This window comes from Pelmatolapia mariae, linkage group LG7 (genome assembly GCF_036321145.2).
Source record: "Pelmatolapia mariae isolate MD_Pm_ZW linkage group LG7, Pm_UMD_F_2, whole genome shotgun sequence".
In the NCBI taxonomy this organism is placed as follows: domain Eukaryota; kingdom Metazoa; phylum Chordata; class Actinopteri; order Cichliformes; family Cichlidae; genus Pelmatolapia; species Pelmatolapia mariae.
In genome coordinates this window covers 39951510-39977021 of record NC_086233.1, presented here as the reverse complement: position 1 = coordinate 39977021, position 25512 = coordinate 39951510, and the positions used below count along the sequence as shown (strand labels likewise).

At 40.3% G+C, this 25512-nt stretch overlaps 2 protein-coding genes across 6 annotated transcripts; both read right to left on the bottom strand.

Moving 5' to 3' along the window:
- Positions 1 to 699: 699 nt before the first annotated feature.
- On the bottom strand, positions 700 to 14952 carry LOC134631099 (bromodomain-containing protein 1-like). 3 transcript variants are annotated; one of them, XM_063479085.1, is made up of 12 exons: positions 14497 to 14952; positions 11621 to 13005; positions 11006 to 11162; positions 10784 to 10912; positions 10214 to 10342; positions 8374 to 8686; positions 7453 to 8190; positions 7216 to 7345; positions 5872 to 6002; positions 4725 to 4819; positions 2382 to 2536; positions 700 to 1775 (listed from the first exon to the last, which is right to left on the bottom strand). In XM_063479085.1, the coding sequence occupies exons 2-12, from the start codon at positions 12985 to 12987 to the stop codon at positions 1589 to 1591; spliced, it is 3531 nt and encodes a 1176-aa protein (XP_063335155.1). In that variant the 5' UTR covers positions 12988 to 13005; positions 14497 to 14952; the 3' UTR covers positions 700 to 1588. The 3 variants fall into 3 exon arrangements, with proteins under 3 accessions (XP_063335155.1, XP_063335153.1, XP_063335154.1); XM_063479083.2 differs by lacking the exon at positions 4725 to 4819 and having other exon boundaries at positions 1640 to 1775; XM_063479084.2 differs by lacking the exon at positions 4725 to 4819 and having other exon boundaries at positions 1640 to 1775; positions 7459 to 8190.
- Positions 14953 to 15718: 766 nt separating this feature from the next.
- ftsj1 (FtsJ RNA 2'-O-methyltransferase 1) lies at positions 15719 to 24817 on the bottom strand. 3 transcript variants are annotated; one of them, XM_063479081.1, is made up of 11 exons: positions 24679 to 24790; positions 24275 to 24412; positions 23899 to 23968; positions 22600 to 22720; positions 22429 to 22507; positions 22280 to 22332; positions 22152 to 22205; positions 21459 to 21561; positions 19423 to 19506; positions 17570 to 17673; positions 15719 to 16303 (listed from the first exon to the last, which is right to left on the bottom strand). In XM_063479081.1, the coding sequence occupies exons 2-11, from the start codon at positions 24393 to 24395 to the stop codon at positions 16130 to 16132; spliced, it is 963 nt and encodes a 320-aa protein (XP_063335151.1). In that variant the 5' UTR covers positions 24396 to 24412; positions 24679 to 24790; the 3' UTR covers positions 15719 to 16129. The 3 variants fall into 3 exon arrangements, 2 of the variants coding, with proteins under 2 accessions (XP_063335151.1, XP_063335152.1); XM_063479082.1 differs by lacking the exon at positions 24679 to 24790 and having other exon boundaries at positions 24275 to 24659; XR_010094360.1 differs by lacking the exons at positions 15719 to 16303; positions 17570 to 17673 and adding an exon at positions 20279 to 20851 and having other exon boundaries at positions 24679 to 24817.
- Positions 24818 to 25512: the final 695 nt, after the last annotated feature.

The window sequence follows — 25512 nt, the reverse complement described above, 5'->3', positions numbered from 1 at the left end:
ACTCAAACTTTTATTTTCAATATTAAAACTTCTCAGTATAACAAGTACTATAAAACCAGGCAAACAGCCTTTTTTTTTTTTTTTTTTTTTTGGTAAAGTCTGAATGAAAAATGTGTAAAAACAAAGCCAGAAGACATTCGGATTGATTTAATAACATATTTTAATTTCAGTGTTTTAGTATAAAAATCCCACCAGCCTGCTGTCAGCTGGTTTCCGTTCCCTGTTAACTGTGGTTTTTCCCAGAGAATCAGCTAAAGTACCAAATCTATTTACACACAACATCCACATTCAGAAGGACCAAAGAAAACAGGAAGTCTACCCATTGCTACCCTGCCAAAATAAAACGTCAAACACTGTCACCTCACCCCTCAGATTTAATGCTATCAATATGGGAAAACAAAAAAGACTGACACAGGAAAAAGAGAAGAGGCTTCTATGTGTGACTCCTAGTGCGCCTGTAGTATTTTCTTACTTTCTCTATAAAGTAATGCATATACATTTTTGAATTTACAATAAATTAGTACAGGCACATTCTCTTCTCACCCACAGCTGACTGTCCACTCCAGGTTGAGAAGATGATTCTATGACATTTTTACAGAAGACTTGAACTCATCACAGCAAACAAACAGGCCAAAAACCTGGAAAAAAAAAATCTAATAAAAACCCCATAAAGACATAATTGGGGAACCTGTGGGCAGCTTTGTTTTTTTTTTCTTCGTTTTGGTGTGAATGATGCACTTTGGGCATTTTAAACTTTGAGAGTTTTATAGATGTTATATAAATATGTACAAACGGTAAAAAAAAAAAAAAAAAAAAAAAAGTAGTCCAGTAAAAACATTCAGAATTTTTTTTTTTTTTTTAAAAAGCACACAAAAACACATTAATGCCAAAGATGAGAACTTGAAGCTTGAGAACTCAATAACTTACAAAAAAACCATACAAAAGAAGGTGAAATAAAAAGGTTCAATACAGTATGCATGTTTGATTTTTCTCTGTAGAGATAGCACCAGCAGAAATCCCAACACTGTCAGTGCTGTTGACAGCGCGGATCATCACCTCACTGTATAAATATCAGAATGCTGTGTACCAAAACTGACTGAGGGAATGAATAAATTAGTGTCAGGCCTTGTACAGGATATTTACAGGAGCTGCTGCTGTCACACACAATGATGGACAATTTCATGGCAGTGAGATTGCAGCAGTCTTGCAGCACATTTAAGGAGGTCAGAGGCCAAACTCTGCCACATTCAACAGGTTTAGACCTGCTACTTTTCAGTCCTCGCAGCCAAGATTTGATTTATTTTTTTTTTTATTTTTTTTTTTCCCTGTCAACTTTTTGAATCCACTAACAAAAAGGTTTTTCATTGCATAGCTCTTGACAAATAAGAACAACTGTTTCAAGCTACAGTATTTCAGAGAGGTGGAACCTGTGTGTGAGGAAGGGTGGAAATGATTTGGTTCCAGTTCGAAGGACATAGTAAACAAGATGTGTTTGTGTTGTGCGTATACAGCAGACACCGTGTTCTCTGCAGTGACAAAAACATGATTAAGAGATGGGTGATGGGAGGATTCTTGAGGTGGCGGGGCTTCAAATCGTGACACCAAGGCCAGTGTTCGGCTCCAGCTCTCTAACTCTGTCTAGATGGTTCATGGCTCGATCGAAGGCGAGTCGCACAGATTTTCGAACAGAAGACGATCGAGCCTCCATCAGCTTCATTCTGTCGAGCATCTTGTTGACGCCAAAGGGAGCCATTTTGGATCTAGGAAGCCATTGCCTGATGAGAGAGAAGACCATTTTGGAAAATGTTTTCACATGTGACGAAGTGGAGTTCCTTTCAAGACCTCTTGTACAACACACAGGATGCAGTTCAGCATCTCTTTCATAGTCTGATCAGCCTAAAGTGGTTTTGTTTTACATATATAGTAATAATTTGACATAGGACAAAAAAGGTCTGTATTAAGTGGCTAATGTGTTTTGTTTTTTGTCTCAGAAGTCACTCTTAAACAACATCAGTACAAAACTAAATTTTTGTTAAAGTGAATCTTTCCTTTTTCTTTTTTTTTCCTTTTTTCCCTCTTCTCCCAAACTAGGTCTCTGGAAAAACTGTTTGGGGACCACATCACAATAGTTAAGTTTCCTATTATAAACACATTAAAAAGCTGTCATTAAGCAGGCTACAGTGACTCATACATTGGCTCGCCACAGATATGACTGGTGGAGCTCGTCGACAACAGCAGGAGTAGATTAGATGAGTGGATCAAATGTTGCTTTCCAGGTTAAATAGTTTTCAAACATACAATCTGTCTTGATCACGTCTTATGTTTTGTTTAAGCAAGATTAATTCAATCCCAGCTAACAGTGAAGGAAGTTGGCTCCTCACCAGCTGCGCCTGCTGTCGAAGAAGTGGACGAGGAAGAGTTTCTCTGCGGACCTGAACTGCATCCGCTCTCCGGCTCTGAGAACGTCCAACGGTGGCTGGGGAAGCTCCACCCCGCTGTGCCGACACATTGTCCTCCGTGACCTGGGGTCCATGATCTGTGAAGACCAAGAAAATGGAGCGGGACACTGAGGGAGGCAGACTTCTCGCAGGAAAACGTGTGGCCAAAAATTGGCACCTGGAGTTTGGGCCTTTTTTTTTTTTTTTTTTTAATTTAAATGGCTGGCTGAAAAATTGTAAAAAAATACTAATTTGTCTTGATAAGTACATTACTTTTGGTTTGTTTGTGTTATTTGAACAGCCCACTAACATCACCAAGTCAGTGCCATTTCTGTGAAGAGTTAAATATCTGCTTCTGCCATCAACTCCACATCTAAGCTGTAAGTTGTCCATGTCTTGCTTGGGGGAAAATCTTTCTGTAAAAGGTACTGATAACTGGGAAGTCCAAAAAAACAATTAATTCCAAATGGCTCAATTCCTACTGAGCTCAATCAAATAATTCAAAATGCAAAATTAGCGGAAGTAAAGGAAATAGAGAAGATCTAAACAGTTCCATAATTACTCCATTTTTATTTCATTCTTACAGTAGATGTGATGTTTTAATGAACGTTATTTTTTTTTGGGATGGGCATATTTGAAAGCGTTTTCTGCATTAGAAAAGTCTGACCCTGAGCTTTTTTTTCCTAATTGAAATGATTCTCATTTCACTTGTTTCCATTCTAGCTGATCAAGTAAAGCTAAAGAGACATTATTTGTAGCCCTGCTACAAGTTGACTACTTGACTTACATTTTACGTCTAAGTGCAGTGACTAAAAACATCCCAGTTTGTTAGACATTCAGACTAAGGAGTTGGCAAATATTATACCAATTAAATACAGAGTACTGTCTTTATTTTTAGACGGTACTGTGTGAGCAGTGTAAGTCTTACATGACACTGACATTGTGCCAGCCAAGTTATTTAGCTAAGGCTTTTGACAATGTAAGAAATAAATTACATGCTTAACTATAAGTGGACTTGATTTTCATGTTGCTAACTTTAAAATTTGTAACTAAAACTGAAGGATGCTGTTCTATACAAACTAACAGTTCATGTAAAGTGACTGTTTCTTTTTAAGTGACACTGATCGAAAGATCTTTGTTTCTGACTTGCAAACTGTATTTTAAAATCATATTAATGAACTTAAGCTCTTTAAAGAGACTATTCTGCCCAGATTTGCAAAGAGCAAATTGTTGTTATACATGATGATGTAATGCATTTGCATTAGACTGCCTCTGACCTTAAACCCTTCAGCGCAGTCTCTTTCCACCCTGTCATTGGTAACAGGGGATGGATTTTAGAATGCATTGTTTCTTTCCATATGTGAAAGTTGGGAGGTAGTTGTTGAAGAGAACAGATAAGAGAACAGTGCTGCATTTTATTTATTAATTCCACCAAAAAGGGGGATTGGTTCAGTGTTACTATTTGTTAGCAGATTTACTCAAAATGTTATGGATGGGGTTAGCATGACATTTTTTAGCAGAGGTGGGTTCTTGGCCCAACTTAAGTGATTAACTTGTGGTTCAATTAGGAGAAGGATCCAGGCTTTTTGGAACAATTCTTTACCATTGTGACACTTAGCCTTTTTCCTGGTTCTCAATGCATGTTATGGAGGGAAATTTCATCCTTTGCCCAAGAGGGCCAACTTTCAGGGACTATCCTTTAACTATAGATCAGTTTCACATTGCTCTGCGGCTCCATGACTCACTGGTCCTGAAATTCATTATCCTAATACTAAATTTAGGGAGCTGGCTTTTATTATGCTGCACACAAGTGAAACAATCTGCAGAAGCCTGTAAAATTAGATAAACTAATCCAATGTAATCACCCACCTTGAACTGACAGTTGTGTGAATGCATGAGATTTCTTTCAACTGATGCATCTCAAATTATTGACCTGTTTGTTGACATATTTAGTCACTTCCATGTCCTTTGTGTTTTCTGTATTCTAATTCAAAGCACTTGATTTCCAGTATTTAAAAAAAAAAAAAAAAAAAAAAAAAAAAGCTGAAGAAGTGCATAACCTGGTGAAAGAAGGCAGCATTCAGAGAGACAAGCATGCAAGGCCAAGTCAAGCCCAATACACCCAGAGCGAAGCGACCCACACTACACACGACAACAACAACCATTCCACTATCAGCCAGCTGGAAGCTCCTGCGTGGCCATGAGCACAAATTACGAGCTACAGGATGGACAATGGCAGAGGGGCAGATGGGTAATGAGATACAGAGGGGACTAACACTCACTCACCAGGGCAGGGAAGGAGGGATATCCACTACATTTAGCCCAAACTAGTTTAAGAGGCTCCAGAACAAATGGAGAAGCAGCAGTGGGTTTCCACACCTCTACAGGAACAACAACAAGCAAGTTATGAAGGATACACTGCAACAGAGAGCACAACCAATCTCAACGCACACACACCGCCAATAATACTTTCTATTAAGTAGACCATGTAAACCATTTTTAGGGTGTATATTGTATGTATGTGTGTCTATAAAATGAAGGCATGTGTGGGTATTGTACTGGCTCTTTTTCTTTTTTCTTTTTTTAATATGTCAGTGTTAATTTATATATTAAGTTCACGTACTGCTGATACTTTTCATGAATGGCATAGGAAATAACTTTCTTTAGATTTGCTTTTACCATTGCAAACACTCACACTCAAAAACAAACTGCACACGCACTCTCACAAACACACACACAATCAATCCAACTTCCTAACTTCAAGACTGTCATAATGCAATGCTCATTAATGTCGGCAGTAATGATGAACAATGCAGTTTTAGAAGTTGCACCACATCAGCTCAAGTACAACATAGCTGATGGGCACGAGTGTATAATTCGCTCTGAATCCACAAAGAAAATACCAGTCTTTAGTTCACTTCCACCTCGTCCATCCGCGGTTTCCCGTTTCTGTTGTTCTCCTGCGTTCACAACTTCCTTTGTAGCTTGAACTCACAGTGTGAGTGCAGAATATGCTGACTTAAATCCAGTACCTGATGAACCACTTAACCCTCAGTTTCAGAACCAGTGTGGAAGACTCCATTGATGAATCAGTGATTTCATGGTTCTGTAGTAACCCCTTTTCAAGGATTTCTATTTAAAGGATTTTTACATCTAAACCTACAACACTCAACATGACTCATTCAACTTCAATTGCTCTGTATTACACAGGTGTAAAAGTAGAAAAGTGAGTATGTAACATGAAAGCAAGAAATTAATTTAATAAAATGCTGCATGCTTGGACATAAGAAGTATTAGTATCCCAATAAAGAGCCACTCTTTAATTAGTTTAGTAAATGCCTTCAGAAGACAGAAGTAAGAAATGACAAATCAAAGCTTGCCAAGCTGTTTCATGCACACTCATTAGGTCACAATCCAGAGCTGATCGGCTCACCTGAAGAGATCTTTGCAGCTTTGATGAACTCGCCATTTTCAATGCAGGTCATTAGAGTGCTTTTGTCATCCACGGTGCTACGTCGAGCGGTGGCCGGTCGCCCTTTACCACTTTTAGACAGGATAACGGTCCTGAAAGATGCAGGAGCAAAAGTCAATGCGGAAAATGTTTTTTGTTTTTTTGTTTTTTTTTAAAAAAACCCTCATGTATGAGCTGCTGGAATGATTGATTTACAATTATTAATTTTGTCTTCACCAATTCATTTTCAAACTCCAAATCTAGTTAAGCAAGTGAAACCAAAAGAAACCTACTTCATATTATTAAAAAGACATTTTTGTCTTATGATGACATTTTGTTCCAAATTATTAAACATCAAATTTTATACTTCAAAAGAACTTTTAGTTTTACAAAATATAAGCTAATAGATAATACATCAAACTAGGGGTGGGTGATATATCGAATATACTCGATCTATTGCAAGTTTTCCACGTACGATGGTTAAAACAATTATAAATTGCCATGGCAATACTAAGCTGTCTGCATGGGATTCACTAGGAGGTTTTTTTTTCTCCCATACATCCAATGCATCATTAATCCCCCGCTCCCAACCAGAAATGTTTCTACCTGGCACACTGCACTGAGCATGTGTGTTTATATACTACCAGATAAGGAAAAAACATATCGCAGCAGGAGTTTCAGACGAGCAAGGGAAGGAGACTATCATTTGGATTTCACAGGAAGGATGCCGTAAAACTATTGCCGCTAAAGGTAGCAGCACCACAAATTTATTCCACCAGCTAAAAAGTCATCCACTGCAAAATGAAGCCCGTTTTAAACTCCGCATGTCAGCGTCTCCCCACACACCAAAGAAAACGTTAAATAAACCAGCTGTGACACCTGTGACTGTTCTTGGTTAGTTCTTTTTATAGACACTATCAAGACTTTTGTTTCTGTAATTTGAAGTCATCACATTTTTTATTCTACTATTTTTATATGTTATAACCACAAACAAGCACCTTTTTAATTTCAGTCCTTTCATTTTGCCTCGTGAGTTTTTTGTTGCTATGATCTTTTGTTTGTTAAAGGTCTGGTGTTGACCACAGAAGCAGACTTACTGTGACAGTATTGTCATTTGTGGAAAACCTCTGTGTGCAACTGATGGTTAACTAATTTGGTTTGAAAACAGAAAGTGTCTTGGCACCTTTCGCCTTGGAGGCGCACATATTAATTGTTCTGATTATACTATAAACTTGGTCACCACAATGTTAACACTGGCAGAAGAAGGACACAATTATGAAAATAAGCATAGCCACTCAGGATTTGGTTGGTTCTTTTCTCACTCACCTTGTGTCACAAAGGATACTTCCACTTGAAGAGATGCTCGACTCGGAGGCACAGCGTCGGCGTGGCTCGAGCAAACGGGGAGATTGTGAGACCACACCCTCCTCTTCCACCACAAAACCGTTTGCCATTCCTGAGGGGGATAAAAATACAAGAATTGTTTTAAACTCACCGAATCTTTTTGTCACCAGCGAGACATTGTTTGCAATTGAAACAAAATAATTAATATCTGACTGGCACCTGTACCAAGGCGTTTGATCGGCGACTCCTCGTCGTCCTCACCATCAGCGCTGCTGCTGCGTTTTCTTTTCTTCGGCAGAAGGAGCGTCTCCAATCGAGGTATCACTACTGACAGGAAGGTTTTGGCGCCCAGGGGTGGGGGGGACCCAGAGGAGACCTCTTGGGTCCGGGGTGGTTTCTGTGGGCTAGCACTTTTTGACTTCCGAAAGAGTACATTGGTCCTCCGGTTATAGCGTTCCACGTAGAGGTCATTTTTGGGGAGCAACGACTCTGGGATGTGCCCATTAGGGGTGTCCGATGGCACTGAGGTAGATGTGTTGGTGATGTCCTCAAACTCTGTGGGTGTCTGGCCCAAGGGCTTTGTGAGCTTCATGGGGGTCGGGTCCAAGTCCATAGGCAAAATTTGGGATGGTAAGGTTAATGTCTCTAATGGTGGTGGAGGTAAAGACTTGTCTTCCTGTGGCATACTGGGATCTGTCAGCAGTTCTCGTAGTGGTTGGTCTTCAGATTCAGCAGGAGATGGGCTGGGATCTGGAGTAGAGGGTTGTGGTGGCAGGGAATTCTTCAGGCTTATCTCACTGCGGACCTCCGTGATGGTTTTCTTGAGTAGCTTTAGCCTCTTGCTGCGGGACGGGCTGTGCTTCATGGCTATGCTCAGGTCCAGTTTCTCCAGGAGCTCCTTCAGCTGATCCTCCAGAGGAGTCTTTTGGCGGTAGGTGGGAGTCAGTAAGCGGTCCACTACGGAGGACAGTGACATATGACCACATCATTATCCTGATTACATGACTATTTTACTATTGAACTCACACTTTCACTGTTTAAATATTTATTATTATTCAATATACTTAAGAGATAATGATGGAAGATAAGTTACTTATCACTTTCAGATATTTATTACTTCATAAAACACTATAAGCCTACCATCTTCCCAGGTGAATGGCGGTGTTGGCTCCAGTTTCGGAACTTCAGGAAGATGCAACCCACTGGGGAAGTTGAAGCCAATCCTCTCTGCTTCTCTGCGGGCCCTGCGAAGGATGGCTCCGCCATGGTCTTGCATCCGCTGAGCCGCCTTGTAAAAGAAAGTGTCCTTGGCATTGTATGTCATGCAGTTGGATATTATGAGGTCAAAGTCGGCTTCAAACTCCTCCAGGCTCCTGTAGAAGTGAGCATCGATTCTTTTTCTCATGGTGGAGAAGTCCATAGGGTTCTTGATGATATCCAGGTAGTCAGGTACCTGCAGAGAACAGAGAACAGACATCAGATGCTGCAGTCTAAGAGGAGGAAGAAATTCTGGTTCACGATATCCCTTTTTCGAAAGGCACGCTGGAAGGTACTGAGCCTTGACCCTCTAAAGATTGATTTTTATGGATGATCGGTTTGGGCACTAGTTTCAGAACCTGGATGTCAATTTTTAAAGCTCAAAATGGTCAACCTTTGCAACACAGGTTGTCCAAATTTAGAAAACAATGCATGCTTTCATTTATATCAAGAAGCTTTGCACTCACATAAACAAATTGCATTTCTTCGATCATCGGCACAAAAGGTGCCATTAGTTTCACTGTTTAGCTGTTCATACAACCCACTTGATACTGAGGTACGGAATCCGTGCTACATGTTTCACTGTCAGGGCAGCACGGTGTTGTGTGGTTAACACTGCTGCCTCACAGCAAGAAGGTCCTGAGTTTGACTTCACCACCTGGCTGGGACCTTTCTGTGTGGCGCTTGCATGGGTTCTCTCTTCCTCCCACACTCCAAAGACATGGAATGAGTGGGGTTAGGTTAACTGGTGATTAAAGTGTGAATGGCTCTGAGTGGTGACCTGTCCAGGGTGTACCCTGCCTCTTGCTCTATGGTATCTGGGATATGACCCTGATATGGATAAGTGGAAGAGGATGGATGGATGTTTCATCATGGTAAATATCACTATAAAAAAAAAAAAGGAAAAAAAGAAAAAAACAGTAGAGAGAATACCACAGATGCACAGGAATCGCTGATTTGAATCGCAGGCCCCTATCATACACTTTCTATTTGCACATGGACAAATATTCTTCAATTAGGCTGAAGAGAGTGTGGAGCCAAATACACATTGTGGAAGTACACGGGCCCTGTCTGTACCAGTTGAGCATGGTGGAACCAGACTTGTCCCACATAATAACACAAGGAGCTCTGCTTTCTACCACACAATCTACTGCTACATTTGCAAATATGGTGATATGGTGGTGATCCCTGATATCCCTGGTAGTATGTTATTTACACTTTTACCAGTAGTCAAAACCAATACTCATTAACAAATTGGTGTCAGTGCATCTCATTATCCTGAAATTTTCATCACGTGAACATGGGACATCGTTCCTGAGTTTCAATGGAAAGTATGCTTTTAAGGAATGCAACTGTTGCTTAAAGCAACTGATAGAGCACTATAATGTAATGAAAAGCCAGTCATCTCAAATGCAATGCGTGAAATGTTTTCTGAAATGAGAATACTTTCACATTAAATTGGGTCTTCTTGAACTGGTGATTTCGGTTCAGTGAACTACTTTTAGTATAATGATAGAGACACACTTGATTTGTTTAATACAGTTATGCAGATGTTAAACAGACTTTATAAATAAACATCTTTGACTAAGACTATGGCAGGAAAAAGAGGTGTTGCTAAATGTCGTTATATATTAGCCATTTCATTTGAACTGGGGAAAAAGACTTCTGCCTTGCTTTTGATTGCTTTAAACTGTTTTAAAGTGAATAATGAACAACTGCTGACCTCTTTAACGCTGACAGGCTGAGCGAAGATGCTGTACTGGTCCTTCTCCTGCAGCTGACTGAGCACAGCTCTCAGCAGGATGTTGAAGGGAGTCAGCTGGACCTCCAGCACTGATTGCTGAAGCTTCATCTGTCGAGAGAAGGTAGCCAAACAATGTTAATCCACATGAATGGCATGAGGTGTTATCAAGAGTCCAAGGTCAATGTTTATTAAAACCGAATGTGTGTATACAGTAAATCCCATTTTGGGGTCGATGTTTATGTTTTAGCGCATTGGGTGTTTGAGGCACATAAAAGGTTTTAGACTAACAGTCAAGTAGTCAAATTTGTGAGGAGCTGTCCAACTAATCAGTGGAATTTGGGATGTTGTGGGTAGTAATGAGTTAACTAAATAAGTGCCAGCATCTAACTTCAACAAGAACAAATATAATTAAAGTAGTGAGTAGTAAATGAAAAGTAAAATATTTAGCTTTAACTTGAGAATAAACAATGTGTCCTGAAAAGAAATGATGAAAGGAATAAAGCTCTGCACTAGACAATCGTGAAGTAGTAAATGCTGAAAGGGTTTTACCTCCTCCCTCTTCAGTTTTTCTCTCTTCCTGATGAGCTCCAGCAACAGGCGGGCTCGCTCCAGGTCGTGACGGAGGCGGTGCCACTCTTTCAACTGCTCCTTCAGTGCCTGGTTAGACTCCATATGGTCCTGCAGGAAACAAGCCTCAGCTCAATAATGAGAACTACATTAAAAAGGACAATACCCCACTGTGTGAGGTTGCTAGCTGTTAACAGAACTGACCGTCTGCTTGGCTTTGGGCGGCTGTGGGTTGGCCTGTAACCGGCGGATTAGGGGCACATTGTTCCTTGACTGCCTCTTCAGCACCCAGTAGCTCAGCACCCCCTCAACGAATGAACGCTTCCTCTGAACTGATACCTGGTTGAGGATGGTATCAAAACTAACCCAACATAGAAGAAAAGGGGAACATTAATCAGTGAATAATAATAATAATAATATTTTTGATAATATTTTCTCCGTAGCTCTAAAATGCTGTCAGATCTCTGGCTTGTCATTTTTGACCAATCAGATATCTTTGTATTTCTATTCATCTCTTATAAACATCACTGCTGACACACCTGTGGAAAAATCCTTTAACTCCACTATATTGGAACAATGCTGGCAGAGTTCTCTTGAAGTACTACTGATAAATATCACTTATCTCAAGTTAAACTTTCAATATTTACTTTTTCCAGATTCATACAGTTTTACTGTTTTCTGTATGTATTAAAAATCACTACCTTAGATAGCACTCAACTAAAATTAGAAGCAGAAAAAATTATAATTTCAAATGAAATAAAGAGGACAAAAGACCAAGGAGAGAGAGTGTTGATTTGGTGAGTTAAGGCTGACTGTTACCTTGAAGCAGTAATGCTAGGTCCAGAGCTGGTTGGAGTTTCAGGTTCCGTTTCTGGTTCAGGGTCTGCTCGTTTATTCTTTTTCTTCTGCCAGCCCTTGGCCTTCCCTTTCTTTTCAGCTCGCTTGTGAAAGGCTCCATTTTTAGGGTGGGGCTCCTCATAGATGTTGAGTAGCCGGCGGTCACAGCCTTCAGGTGTGTGGCTGCAACAGTAAGCAGTCTTTTTCACAGAGAAAGTGGTGGCACCAGATGCAGTCACCTCTTTGACGGGCTCCATCTTCATGCAGAGACCAGCTTTCTGGGCGCAGCTAACGTGGAAGGCGGTGTAACAGTTGATCTTGTCACACTGGATGCACGCGCCGACACCTTTCTCCTTACACAGATAGCAGGTAAGCTTCCAGCGAGCAGGTGGGATGTTGCGGACACCGTCAATGGGCTCGATGAAAACTGTGTCCGAGAAGCCAACTTCGGGCACCCACAGGGCACATGCTACATGGCCCCAGCGGTCATCATCTGTCTTCTTCAGAGCTCCTCCTCGATTTGGGCAGAAAACACACTCAGCCGGTCGCGTCGGACACTGGAGGCAGTGGCGACAAAGCCACTGGCCTTCGGGGATGTATGGCACACCGTAGCACTCCTGGTGCACGGCAATGTTGCAGGAGTCGCAGAAGAGTATGACGTTACTGTCGGCTCCATCTCCATCCATGCATATACAGCACACAGCATCTTCATCCACAAGTGACTGCAGGTCACTCTGACCCTGCGTGGCTAAGAATGACTCTTTCTCAAAGCGATCCATGAGAAACTCAAACAGGTTGTGCGACACTTGACTTATGCCCTCACTTTTTCTTTTCTCATTGATGATCTCCATCCAGGCATAGTCTTCCTCATCCATGTCATACTCCACCTCCTCATCCAGCTCCTCAGGTGTCCTCTCAGTGTATTTGTAGTAGGTTGCTGGCCTTTTCGGTACCACTGGCAGATTGTATTCAACTGTTCTAACCTTCGGCTCCAATAGGCCACTGGCACTGCTGTGGGTGGCACTACCACCATGTGAGGTGGTGAGAGCTGCATTCTTCTTCTGCTGGTTGTTTTTGAGGCGGACAGAGCGCACCAGAACCTGCTGGGGCTTCTCGTTATTCTCCTTGTTGCTGTTACACTCCATGATCTCTTGAGCTGTGGGGTCGTCGTCTGTGATGACGTCCAGCTTGTCGTAGATGCTGAGCCGGTGTACACGGCCATCCACCTCCAACTCCACCATTCGCTGAGCTTGTGCATATGTCAGTGTCTCCCGGTTGGGCGATGGCTTGATGGGAGAAGTCTCTCTCTTAATCACTGCTGGGCGTTGGTTTCGACTTTTCTTCTTCATGTTTGAGCTATGAGGACCCTGAAAAAACCCAAGCAATGAAACAAATGTGTAAATATATGTTTTAAAATGTATACTCTTTTGTAAATCATCGTTGGGTTTCTTGAAAGGCGCTACACAAATCTAAGTTATTATTATTATTATTATCATTATTATTATTATTATTATTATTATAAATAACTCGCTGATCTAGCAGCTGCTGAGAAAGCTGTCATGTCATGGATTTCACTGTACATGTCTACATGTACACAACTGGCTGCTGTCACATCTTCCAACCCTCGTTTACAGATAAGGGAAAAAATGTCCCGAAACAAAGTTTTCACCTCTGTATTTTGTGTCTTGTTCGTCAAGCCTAATTTAAAGTAGTAGTAAGCCTTCTACATTTAAATGACCGACTGCTGTCTTTTGATCCTGATGGTACAATTGTTTTGACTACATTAAAGGAGTTCTATGTTAAAGTTGCTAAACAAAACTCTGTTCATTACATTAGTTAGGGAATCATATCAAAATACTCCAAACTGCTAATTAATAAATATTAAATAAAAGCCTTAATGTGAGATCCAGAATAAAGTTGTGACGTAAATTTTAGTCCTACAGTAAATCTGATCCATTGACAGCTACAGAAAAACAGATCAGGACTGGGGCTACTTGGATTTTAATTTCTTGTGCTCTTTATGAATTCTCAGCAAATTTAAAGTTGACACACCATTAAAAAGCTCTATCTTTCTGTAACCAAAACATGAAAAAGATATAGTGAAATGTCATAGACAAAGAAAACCAGCAAAACCTACTTTCCAAGCGTATCTATTATTGGCCAAGTAAACCATTATCAAAAAACGCAATTACTTAGATTTGTACCTTCGCGACACACACACTTTATTTTATTTTTTTTAAACCAGGGCAAGTGAAGTTAAGCTAGCAGCTTCGAACATACTGCTTCTACGTGTGCTGGTGCACCTTTAACTCGTGAGATCAATGCGCTTTCAGCTGGCTGCGCTAACAGTACCTTCAACCTTCACTGGACAAATGAAAGAAATGCATCGAGAGCAGGAAGCAGCAATGCCGAAGACAAGGAGCCTCCGATCTGCGCAACCTGAAAGCGGTTTGTTTCCTGAATAACAGCGGCTCCATGTAGCTGCAGCTTGTTACTAGATCCATGTCCGGTACGGGTAACATTAAGTCCGTCTAGACAGTGATCTGTGCTGTTTCGAACCTGCTTTAGAACGACCAATCAAACACTGGCGGGTCACAAGAAAAGACAACCATGTTGTTCCCCTTAATAAACAGGCGGTGGCCTCTGTAGTTGCTAGTCCGTCCAGAAACCGGGCTAACATTAGCCTGCTACTACAGGGACTTGAGGAGGAAGGAAATATGGCGACTAACACAAGAAACTACCTCAATTAAAAAAGTTGTCTTTTTCTATGAGTAGCACGGTTTGGTTTTTAACTTAAAGGTATCCAGGGTACAGGGAAAAACATTAAACGGGTAAAACGAGAGCGAGGTTAAACTTACCTCGCTATTTTCTAGAATTAAGCTTATAAAAACAGCAGCAATGGCGGTGCGGCCTGCGGAGCGAAGCAGCAGTTAAATCCACATTCAGTCTGGTCATCCAAAGGCGACCGCGGCTCGCGCTGAACCGAGTGAACCTTAGAAGTGACCGACAGGTATCCAGGGCGACGGGAGCGGTTTCAAGTGATATACTAGGATATGAGGCTTAAAATCGATCGCTGGGACTGTGGAAAAGCAGTAAGAAGTGGCAGGGCTCAGCGGCTGCCTGAGCTTCTCTTCCCCCACAACAATGCGGTTGTGTGAGTCGCTATGCCGCGACGTCACCACGCAAACCAGGAAGTGTATATATATTTATTATTATTATTATTATTATTTCATATTTAAATACGAGCATATGGTCTCTAAATACGATACGCAAAGATTATTAAAAACATTAAAGTCGTTCTGGCATCCAACAGATGACCGATCGAAAGGGTATGGACTCGACGACCGCATCGCTTCCATATGGTACACGCGCTAACCGCTTGTGGGGTCGCCTGAAAGACGTTTTGAACCTACCCACTGCACTTTAGTAAAAGGTAAATTACGATTCAAGGAATATAAAACTATGAGCCATATATGTGTTTGTAATTGTAAATTTTATTTTTCTTTTAAATGATTGCATTAAATATATACATTTAATGTATATTAATATATATTTTATGACTGAGTCTGAATTTATTTTGAATTTTCTCTAATCCATGTGGATTCATAAGTATACATACTGGCCCAAATATATACTCAGGCAGTGATGTTGAAAGTTCCACAATGCTAACCTGAGAAGGCGAAGGCATATTAACTTCTCATTAGTGATCGTGACCGACTACAGCTGGTAGTTTCTCTTTGCATAAAATGATTTTTGACAGCCTTTATGTATACTTCTGGCACTGCCAATAATATCAGTCAACCATATATTGATCTATTTTTATGATCCTGAAAAAATGTCTCGTGTTTCTTAAAAATATAATAAGTTGTTCATTGAAACTGCACCAGTATAAATGCGGAGCAGTGAGTTAAAAAATACCATCCGTAAGTCTTATAACATATGTTATAAGACTTATAACATATGTTATAAGACTTATGGATTATATTAGGTATATATTTTAAAACTATTACTGTTCCAAGTAGATAATCCTTGGGGTTAGTGGCAATATTAAATACTAAACATCACCATAGTGAGTGCTTTTATTTCACTTTTTTTTTTATTTTTATACAATTTCATTATAGTGTGACAACTGAACAATTATTAGTCATGGAAAAAACAATATAACATTGACTGTGCCTGGTCTGGCTTAAGATACAATTTTTCTCAGTTTAAAAGTAATGGATAAAAACATTTGTTTCAAAGAATTTTGCATCAAAATACAAACCAATAAAAACATACTCCTCTGCTTAGAAAAACATTCAAAACAGCCTCCAGTGTCTTTGTTGATAGACATACCACTACGGACCTCATAGAAATTAAACTGTTAGCCATCTTCTTATCTGTCAGGAAAGAGTTCTTTTAATAGTAACTATCCACTGTATCCGGGTGTTGGCCGATTTTGTTTTTTGTTTGTTTTTTTCTTTAAACCACCAAGAGCATAACTGATTTGGATCAGGTTGATTCAGCGTTTGGCTCTGGCTTATCTTGGCTCTGGGTGGGACAGACTGATGGAGCATCCTCTCTGGACAGCAGGTTTTTTTTGCGGAGATGGCAGGCCTGCTGGTACGGGGGACGTATGGGTGGCTGAGTAGGGGGAGTATACTGGTACTCTTTACCAGCATCAAGCTGAGGAAAGGCAAGGAACAGCCAGGACACAATGACAGCAAGGAGAAAAATACATTAATTTCTTTGGACAATTTGTACAACAGTATTTATGTATGTAGGTAAATAAGGATTATTTTTGAACGGTGAGTCAAGCAAAACTGCACCCCCTATTCTATTTCACTCATTTATTACTAAACCATTAAAATTCAGTATTAAGATATTGGAATAATTATGCATTCCATATTAGAGTGAAAAAATATAAAGCAAGGGATAACCAAGGCATCACAAGAAAAACAAAAGTTAAATTAAAAAATACACTCAAACAGACATTTTTTTTCAAAATACATTAATTAAAGTGGACATGAAACACTACACATAAAGACTAATTTACACCATGGAGCTCTGCTCAAAAAATGTACGTTTTTAAAACATGTTTGACGTCATCTTCCGTCAGTATACACATTGACTTACTTTCCCTGCAGACGTGCTGATGGGATTCCCGATCGTGCTTCGGTAAAAAACATAGTTACGTTTGTGGTGTGATGTGCATGTAGTGTGCTGCTATGTTGTAAACTGTCTGGACGTGCTTGGGAAAAGAAAGATTTTATTGCATAAAATAGAGCTTATTGCATCTGCTGATTTCCCCACTCAGTACGCTCGGTCAGAGGAGGAAATATCAGCTTCTGACTCCAGCTTGTTGGGCCGGTGAACCACCTGTCACCTGGCTCAAGCACACTCTCTTCCACACAGTTCTCATTTATAAAGTGCTTTACAAACCTGAACATTACAGCTAACAGCTGGATTTTCCCATGTCACAATTAGCTAGCAAAACAACAACAAACCACTGATTGCTTAAGAAACAGAGTGAAAGTGGACAATATATCCTCAGTTTTAACATAAAACTCATTGTTGCAGCCAGAGATAGCACAAAAGTGACCCCCTCCCCCTTTAGACTGATTTTTAGTTTTAGTGTAGTTTAGTGCTTTCCACAGATTTATCAGTTCTGTCACTAGTTAGTTAACACAAACTAATGTCTCTATTAGCCCCAACCAACCAACCAGTGATGACACGTTCTGTACTGGCACAAGATGGCGCTAAACATGTTATAAAATCTTTAAGCACTTCTATCTTAAATACAGCTTCACAGACGGAGTTATATCTGTCAGTTTTTGAGAGCAGGGCTCCATGGTGTAAATTAATCTTTATACACATACGGTTTCATGTTTACTTTAAATTTGGTTGGCAAGTTTGACTCTGTAACAGGATCAAGAGGATAAAGCAGCTCACCTGCAAAGGGTAGGTTCTGTCAGAGTCAAAGGCACTGAGGTCACCACACGCCAGGAATGGGACAATGACACGGTTCGGACCTTCTAACTGGTTAAAATCCACATCTTAAGCACAGAGACCAGAAGAGAAACTTATAGGTGTGAATTTATGCTGCAGAAAGAGACTATGCAAAAGTTAATTCAACATTCAAAGGAAGAAGCAAAAGATGTGTAATGCAGTGCTGCACAGTCTGAGGTTCTGTTCATGCAATACCCCATGGTTTGGTATCTAGCTTGTGTTGGCTTAATGTGCAAGCAAGGAAAAAAGGAAAAAGAAACACGTGCCAGGACCTACAGATGCAAACAATGTAGTATTTAAACTTTAGCTTTGAATAAAACTTACTAAATATAACTTTAGCTTATGTGCAAGAAAACTCCACGGGGTATTTTTTAAAACAATTACCAAATGTGGCCACAAAATTATTGTTAGCATACACTATTTTGCCAAAAGTATTCACTCACTCATCCAAATAATTTAATTCAAGTGTTCCAACCAACTCCATGGTCACAAGTGTATAAAATCAAGCTCCTAGGCATGCAGACTGCTTCTACAAACATCTTTGAAAGAACGTCTCGCTCTGAGGAGCTCAGTGAATTCCAGCGTGTTACATGATAGGATGGAAGTCCAGTGGTGAAATTTCCTCACTACTAAATATTCCACAGTCAACTGTTAGTGGTGTTATACCAACTAGTGGAAACGATTGGGAAGGACAGCCACGAAGTAGTGGCCATGTAAAATGACAGAGCAGGGTCAGCTGATACTGAGGTGCATAGTACGCAATGGTCGCCAACTTTCGCTACAGACCTCTAAACGTCACGTAGCCTTCAGATTAGTTCATAAACAGTGAATAGTGTTTCATGGAATGGGTTTGCATGTCTGAGCAGCTGCACCCAAGCTTTACATCACCAAGCACAATGCATGTCATCGCTGGACTCACTGGATCAGTGCAGAGGTGTCTCTGAAGTGACAAATCACACTTCTCCATCTGATGGACAAGTCTGGGTTTGGCGGTTGCCATGGGAACGGTACTTTTCTTACTGCAGAATGCCAAGTATAAAGTAGAGGGGGGATTATGGTGTGGGGTTGTTTTTCAAGACTTGGGCTCAGCCCATTTGTTTCAATGAGAGAAACTCTTAATGCTTCAGCATACCAAGACATTTTGGACAATTTCATACTCCCAACTTTGTGGAAACAGTTTGGGAATGGTATTTTCCTGTTCCACCATGACTGTGCACCAGTGCACAAAACAAGGTCCATAAAGGGATGGATGAAAGAGTTTGGTGTAGAACAATTTGACTGAGTTCTGACCTCAACCTAATAGAACATCTTTAGGATGAATTAGAGTGGAGACTGTGAGCCAGGCCTTTTTCATCCAACATCAGTGTCTGACCTCACAAATGTGCTTCTAAAATATAAATACACTCAAAAACATTGTAGAAAACCTTTCCAAGAAGAGTCAAAAGCTGTGATAGCTGCAAAGGGTTGCCCAACAATATATTAAACACTATGGATTAAGAATAGGATGTCAATCTACTTCATATTTGTAAAGGCAAACAAACTAATACTTTTGGCAATACAATGTATGTTACACACTTACTAATTTATGTCTGTAAATTTTAAGACAACTTATTGTCTTGCAACTAAAACTACATGGTTGAAAACATGAGAAAACTATTATTTAGACTTGGTTTACATTTTTTCAATGACTAGTTTGAACACATAAAACAGGGTGATAATTCTGACCCAAGTACAGTTTCCTGATCCAGTTCAGATAGCAAAGTAAAGACTTATGTGGTTAAATGGTTGATAATTACCATAGGAGTGATCCAGCAGAGGATTAGACATGTTGGGGATGTAGCCTTTGGGAGGAGAGTAATTCTGACAGACCACGAAGGCCTCTGTACACAGAAAGACAGATCATTCACGCAGTATGTCAACAGAAGTCATTCAAATGTTTGAGATGTGAATGGGTGTGTAAAATCAAACAATGGATACTGGATTAGAAAGCTCCTCAGAGAGAATCTACAAACAATTTTATAAGACCAGGCAGCCATTCATTATTAGTATAAGATTTTGTGTAGCCCACTGCCTGTGTGTGAGTGTTGCTGAAACATGTAATAAAACCCCCAGCAAATGTACAGTGGCTTGCAAAAGTATTCGGCCCCCTTGAACTTTCCCACATTTTGTCACATTACAGCCACAAACATGAATCAATTTTATTGGAATTCCACGTGAAAGACCAATACAAAGTGGTGTACACTTGAGAAGTGGAACGAAAATCATACATGATTCCAAACATTTTTTACAAATAAATAACTGCAAAGTGGGGTGTGCGTAATTATTCAGCCCCCTTTGGTCTGAGTGCAGTCAGTTGCCCATAGACATTGCCTGATGAGTGCTAATGACTAAATAGAGTGCACCTGTGTGTAATCTAATGTCAGTACAAATACAGCTGCTCTGTGACGGCCTCAGAGGTTGTCTAAGAGAATATTGGGAGCAACAACACCATGAAGTCCAAAGAACACACCAGACAGGTCAGGGATCAAGTTATTAAGAAATTTAAAGCAGGCTTAGGCTACAAAAAGATTTCCCAAGCCTTGAACATCCCACGGAGCACTGTTCAAGCAATCATTCAGAAATGGAAGGAATATGGCACAACTGTAAACCTACCAAGACAAGGCCGTCCACCTAAACTCACAGGCCGAACAAGGAGAGCGCTGATCAGAAATGCAGCCAAGAGGCCCATGGTGACTCTGGACGAGCTGCAGAGATCCACAGCTCAGGTGGGGGAATCTGTCCATAGGACAACTATTAGTCATGCACTGCACAAAGTTGGCCTTTATGGAAGAGTGGCAAGAAGAAAGCCATTGTTAACAGAAAACCATAAGAAGTCCTTTTTGCAGTTTGCCACAAGCCATGTGGGCGACACAGCAAACATGTGGAAGAAGGTGCTCTGGTCAGATGAGACCAAAATGGAACTTTTTGGCCAAAATGCAAAACGCTATGTGTGGCGGAAAACTAACACTGCACATCACTCTGAACAAACCATCCCCACTGTCAAATATGGTGGTGGCAGCATCATGCTCTGGGGGTGCTTCTCTTCAGCAGGGACAGGGAAGCTGGTCAGAGTTGATGGGAAGATGGATGGAGCCAAATACAGGGCAATCTTGGAAGAAAACCTCTTGGAATCTGCCAAAGACTTGAGACTGGGGCGGAGGTTCACCTTCCAGCAGGACAACGACCCTAAACATAAAGCCAGGGTAACAATGGAATGGTTTAAAACAAAACATATCCATGTGTTAGAATGGCCCAGTCAAAGTCCAGATCTAAATCCAATCCAGAATCTGTGGCAAGATCTGAAAACTGCTGTTCACAAACTCTGTCGATCTAATCTGACTGAGCTGGAGCTGTTTTGCAAAGAAGAATGGGCAAGGATTTCAGTCTCTAGATGTGCAAAGCTGGTAGAGACATACCCTAAAAGACTGGCAGCTGTAATTGCAGCAAAAGGTGGTTCTACAAAGTATTGACTCAGGGGGCTGAATAATTACACACACCCCACTTTGCAGTTATTTATTTGTAAAAAATGTTTGGAATCATGTATCATTTTCGTTCCACTTCTCACGTGTACACCACTTTGTATTGGTGTTTCACGTGGAATTCCAATAAAATTGATTCATGTTTGTGGCTATAATGTAACAAAATGTGGAAAAATTCAAGGGGGCCGAATACTTTTGCAAGCCACTGTAATTTTTTTTGCTTTGGATTTCATAATTAAATAAATAAATGAAATGGAGATGAGATTTTCCTTCTATTAGATCCATGCGAGTGGTTTATAACTGTGGTGGCTCACCGATGCTGGAGTTCCTGCTGCTGCGAGGTTTGGTGCAGGTCACGCCATCAAAGAAGAGCTTCAGCTGGGAGTACAGCAGTGTCACATCTTTACCTCTGAAAATCTGTCAGAGAGAGTAAAAGCCCGGCTGTCAGTACAGGCCAATCTGACAAGAGACATGAAACCCAGGACCCACAATAGGGCTAATTCAAATGGTGGAAAAGGAAGGCTTTACGCAGCTGTGTAAGAAAGCCAACCAAACCCAGGTAGAAAATATTTTTCAATTTCAGTTTTAGTGTGCAACATTATTGTGCTGCCTCCTGAAGAGTTCCAAGGTTTAGTTAGTTTAGCTAAGTTTTACTTGTTGTTAAGTAAACCAAAAAGTTATGCACTTATGTTATACTTAAAATTTCATGGGACCTTGGATGCTTTAGTGCTCACATTTGATGTACAATACTTTTGATATATACATTTGACATATAATACTCTGTCACTATTGTTGCACTACAGCACTACTACTGCTGTGGCAATAGCTTGACAGTTCTAGTCTGTCATAAATGACAGCAGGAAAAGAAGGACGGGAAGTGTCCCTGAGACTTTAAGAGAATGGGTGGATGGATTTTAAATGACTGTCACCTCTCTGGCAGACAGGACTCATTTAACATCAAATGTTATAAGTGTACATTTATGAATTACCACAAATCCTGAGCTCACCTTAGCCACAAACGTTCCTCCAGGCTTCAGGACATGTGTGGTAATGTTCAAAGCCTAAGAAACAAACAGCTGTTAGCGTGACATCACAAGAAATCTGACAGTGCAATCAAACACATCTCTGTACTCACAGCTAACAGGAGTTGAGCCTGGATGTATTCATCCACATCGTGGAGTCCAGTTACTAAGAAAAGAACATAAGAAATAGAATAAGAACAACAAGAGGGAGACAGAGGAGACTTAAGAACCAATGACGTCAGACAGAAAGCAAGCCTCTCACCATCTGGAGCTCCGTCACACACTACCAGGTCGGCCGGATGACCCTCAAAGTGGCGAATTATTTCCTCAGCTGTTGACACCTAGGAGAAAGACGTTGACATAGGTCTTCACTCCTCCACGCCTACGAGTTGAGTTACTGTCATTACTGACATCATTGTGCTTATGTCCCTACCTTGGTGATGTCTCCCTGGATTTGAGTAACTCCGGGCAGAGGAGCCATGGCCTGAAGGTCCACTGCCACAATCTTCACTTCCTCACCGCTCTCACCCTTTTCACCTTTCTCCGCACACCCTCTTTTAATAAAAACAATCAAACAAACAAAATGCACAAAATAAATAGTTTTTTAGTAAGTAGACACATTTTAAGAATACATCACATATCATAATCCAAATACTTTATAATAGAAATAAAGCGGCTCCAAAAAATTCATTTAAACACATATTCACACAATTTACATAAAATATCACAGCAACAAACTGTCCTCCATCCACAGTCCCAGAGATCAGGCGTTGAAAGCTTAATAAATGTGTTCAGATTAGATTTAAAGACAACCACAGCTGATGCCAGTCTAGGGGTCACTTGGTGCAAAAACAGCAAGAGCAGCATAAGGATGGCGTGTTATTCTTAGCATGATATTCTGGTATTTCCAACTCCTTTTTTTAATCCTATAGGTGTTTTCACACCTATAGTTTGTTAATTTGATCCAAATCAGTTGATGAGTTTGTAAACTTGTAGCTTTTTCCTGTGGGTTAGTTTGTTTTCATACTGAGAAAAATCTAAAATGCGTCACTACAAACCACATGAGAATGTTCAGTCAGCTCATTAGCCAGATGTGTCTGGGGCAAGTGCAACAAAAGTAAATACAGGAAGAAGGTGCTGTGTTCTGGTTTATTGGAGAACACAGAATTTACCTTCATTTCAGAGCTTGTTGCTAGCCCGTACAGACCTTTGCACATCTGTAGTACCTTTCTGCACTGAGAAAACAAGCATACATGGATGGCTATGGGATGGGTTTTTTTTTTTAGCTCAAACTCGTGATGTAGTTGGATCAGGTTCACATAAACAAACTGCTTTGGAGTTTATTTGTAATGGTACTGAGACCACCTCCTCCAAATGGTCTTGGTGGGGTTGTTTTGGTCCGCATCTCATTACGAATACCGTGTTCACACTTGCACAAATGAACTGCATCAGGTAGGAAAATGAGCCAGAGTTCAATTGAAATGGATTAAACACCGCAGTTGTGAAAACACCATATAAATATAAGAATACACCCCTGCAGCAGTTTATATGCTATAAAAAGAGGAATAGGATAAGAGTCCAACTCTAAGGCCCATGTTATTTCTTTAATGGTATATTTCTAAAAAATGATTTGTTGTATAAAAGTGTAATATACTGCAGCCATGCAAATCATTTTTGCTCAGCTAGGATATGTTCACTATATGTTGGCATATTAAAATAAGTAACATGTTACCTGAGTTTCCGGCTGAGAACCTGACTCCAACTTCCAGGGGCTGCGCAGAGATCCACTGCTCTGTTTACACCTAAAGAAGAAGAAAACAGACATTTATCAACAGACACAATAGTACAAGGGCTGGCAGTGAGTTTTTCATGTCACTGTGGAGAAATTTTGGCCCACTCTTCTTTACAGAATTATTTTAATTCAGCCACATTAGAGGGTTTGTAACAATGTATGCCCTACTTAAGCTCATGACAAAACATCTCAATACTAAATCATTTTATATCATGAAAAAGTCACATCAGGGTTTTCTAAAGAACCCTTTTTCTACATATTATACATATACTGAACTATTGATAAAAGTCTTTCTCAGGTGACCTATGGGTCTCACCTGTGAACAAGTTGAACTCTTGATCGAGTTGCAGCAGCTTGAAGGCGCTCCTCGCTCTCCAGCCCTCCTCTTTGGCCAGTCGATAGTAAATGTCTCGTTTGTCTTTGGAGGACCGACCCATATTGACCTATGACCCCTCTGAAGGAAAACACACAGTCACAATGGCCCCTTTTCTTTTAGAGGTATTATCGCTATAATGGAAGCTGTCTGTAGAACACAGGCTGTATTTCTTGAGTATTGTTGCATTTGGATTTCGTTTACTACAGGAGAAGACCCGCTGCATGGCTGTCCGTCCTTGTTGTTTGAAGGTAGGTTAGCGTCTTTGTGTGAATTAAATTCAAGTTCATACTACACAAAACACGTAAAAATACAAAAACTGGTTCACGACATCCAGACTCACTTACTTTCACGTGGGCTTTGCTGTTGTCGACTGTGGAAAGGCTCTTCTTCTTTTCGTCCTTCCGCCTCTTCTTCTTCTTTGGTGCTTAACGGCAATTGGCATCCAGGATAGTGCATTGCTGCCTCCTATAGGATTCTCGAATCATTTAAGGTCACTAGCCAATCATTTTGCTTCTTGATCCTCTTATGTCGCCAGAAGTGGGAAGTAACGAAGAACAAATATTTCGTTAATGTACTTAAGTAAAGTATAGATACCTGAAAATTGTACTTGAGTATTTATTTTAATGAAAACTTTACTTTTCCTCCTACATTTTCACACAAATATCTGTACTTTCTACTCCTTTCATTTTCAAAATAGACTACTTTTGGTTTAACATATCTGAAGTGAGTTTTAATTTCATGCCACAGCGGGCCTTCAAACATTAAACCGATTCGAGCCAACACAGTAAAACATGAAAGGAAGTCCTAATGGTGTGTCAATCACCAGGGGTTAGCAGTACTTCAGCATCTACCTTGCTCTACAGAAGAGGAGCATGTACAAAGGGGGTAACATTTTGTAAGCGTAAGTATTTTCAAATGTAAGGTTTATGTCAGCTCAACAAAGACACAAACTGTTTGTTTCTCACACAGTGTGTCTGCTAGCTAAAGGTGTATCTGCTGCTACACTTAACTTTACTCAGAGATGGAAAAAGATAAGAAAGTCAGGACAGGATAGGAAGAAGAGAAGTTGTATTTAAAATTAAGGCCTAGCCAGTGGGATTTGATAAGGTGGAAATTTAAAGCTTACATGTAGATCCTCATTTTTTTAAAATAAGATATTTGCTCTGTATATGACATTA

Coding starts and splice junctions, on each gene's coding strand:
- LOC134631099 (XM_063479085.1), bottom strand. CDS start 12,987: ATGAAGAAGAAAAGTCGAAACCAACGCCCAGCAGTGATTAAGAGAGAG. Junction 10,913..11,005: donor CGCCCAAAGCCAAGCAGACG/GTCAGTTCTGTT, acceptor TGTTTCCTGCAG/GACCATATGGAGTCTAACCA. Junction 4,820..5,871: donor AGCTGCAAAGATCTCTTCAG/GTGAGCCGATCA, acceptor TTGTTCCTGTAG/AGGTGTGGAAACCCACTGCT.
- ftsj1 (XM_063479081.1), bottom strand. CDS start 24,395: ATGGGTCGGTCCTCCAAAGACAAACGAGACATTTACTATCGACTGGCC. Junction 23,969..24,274: donor AGAGTTCAACTTGTTCACAG/GTGAGACCCATA, acceptor CTTCTTCTTTAG/GTGTAAACAGAGCAGTGGAT. Junction 21,562..22,151: donor GAGGAACGTTTGTGGCTAAG/GTGAGCTCAGGA, acceptor TCTCTCTGACAG/ATTTTCAGAGGTAAAGATGT.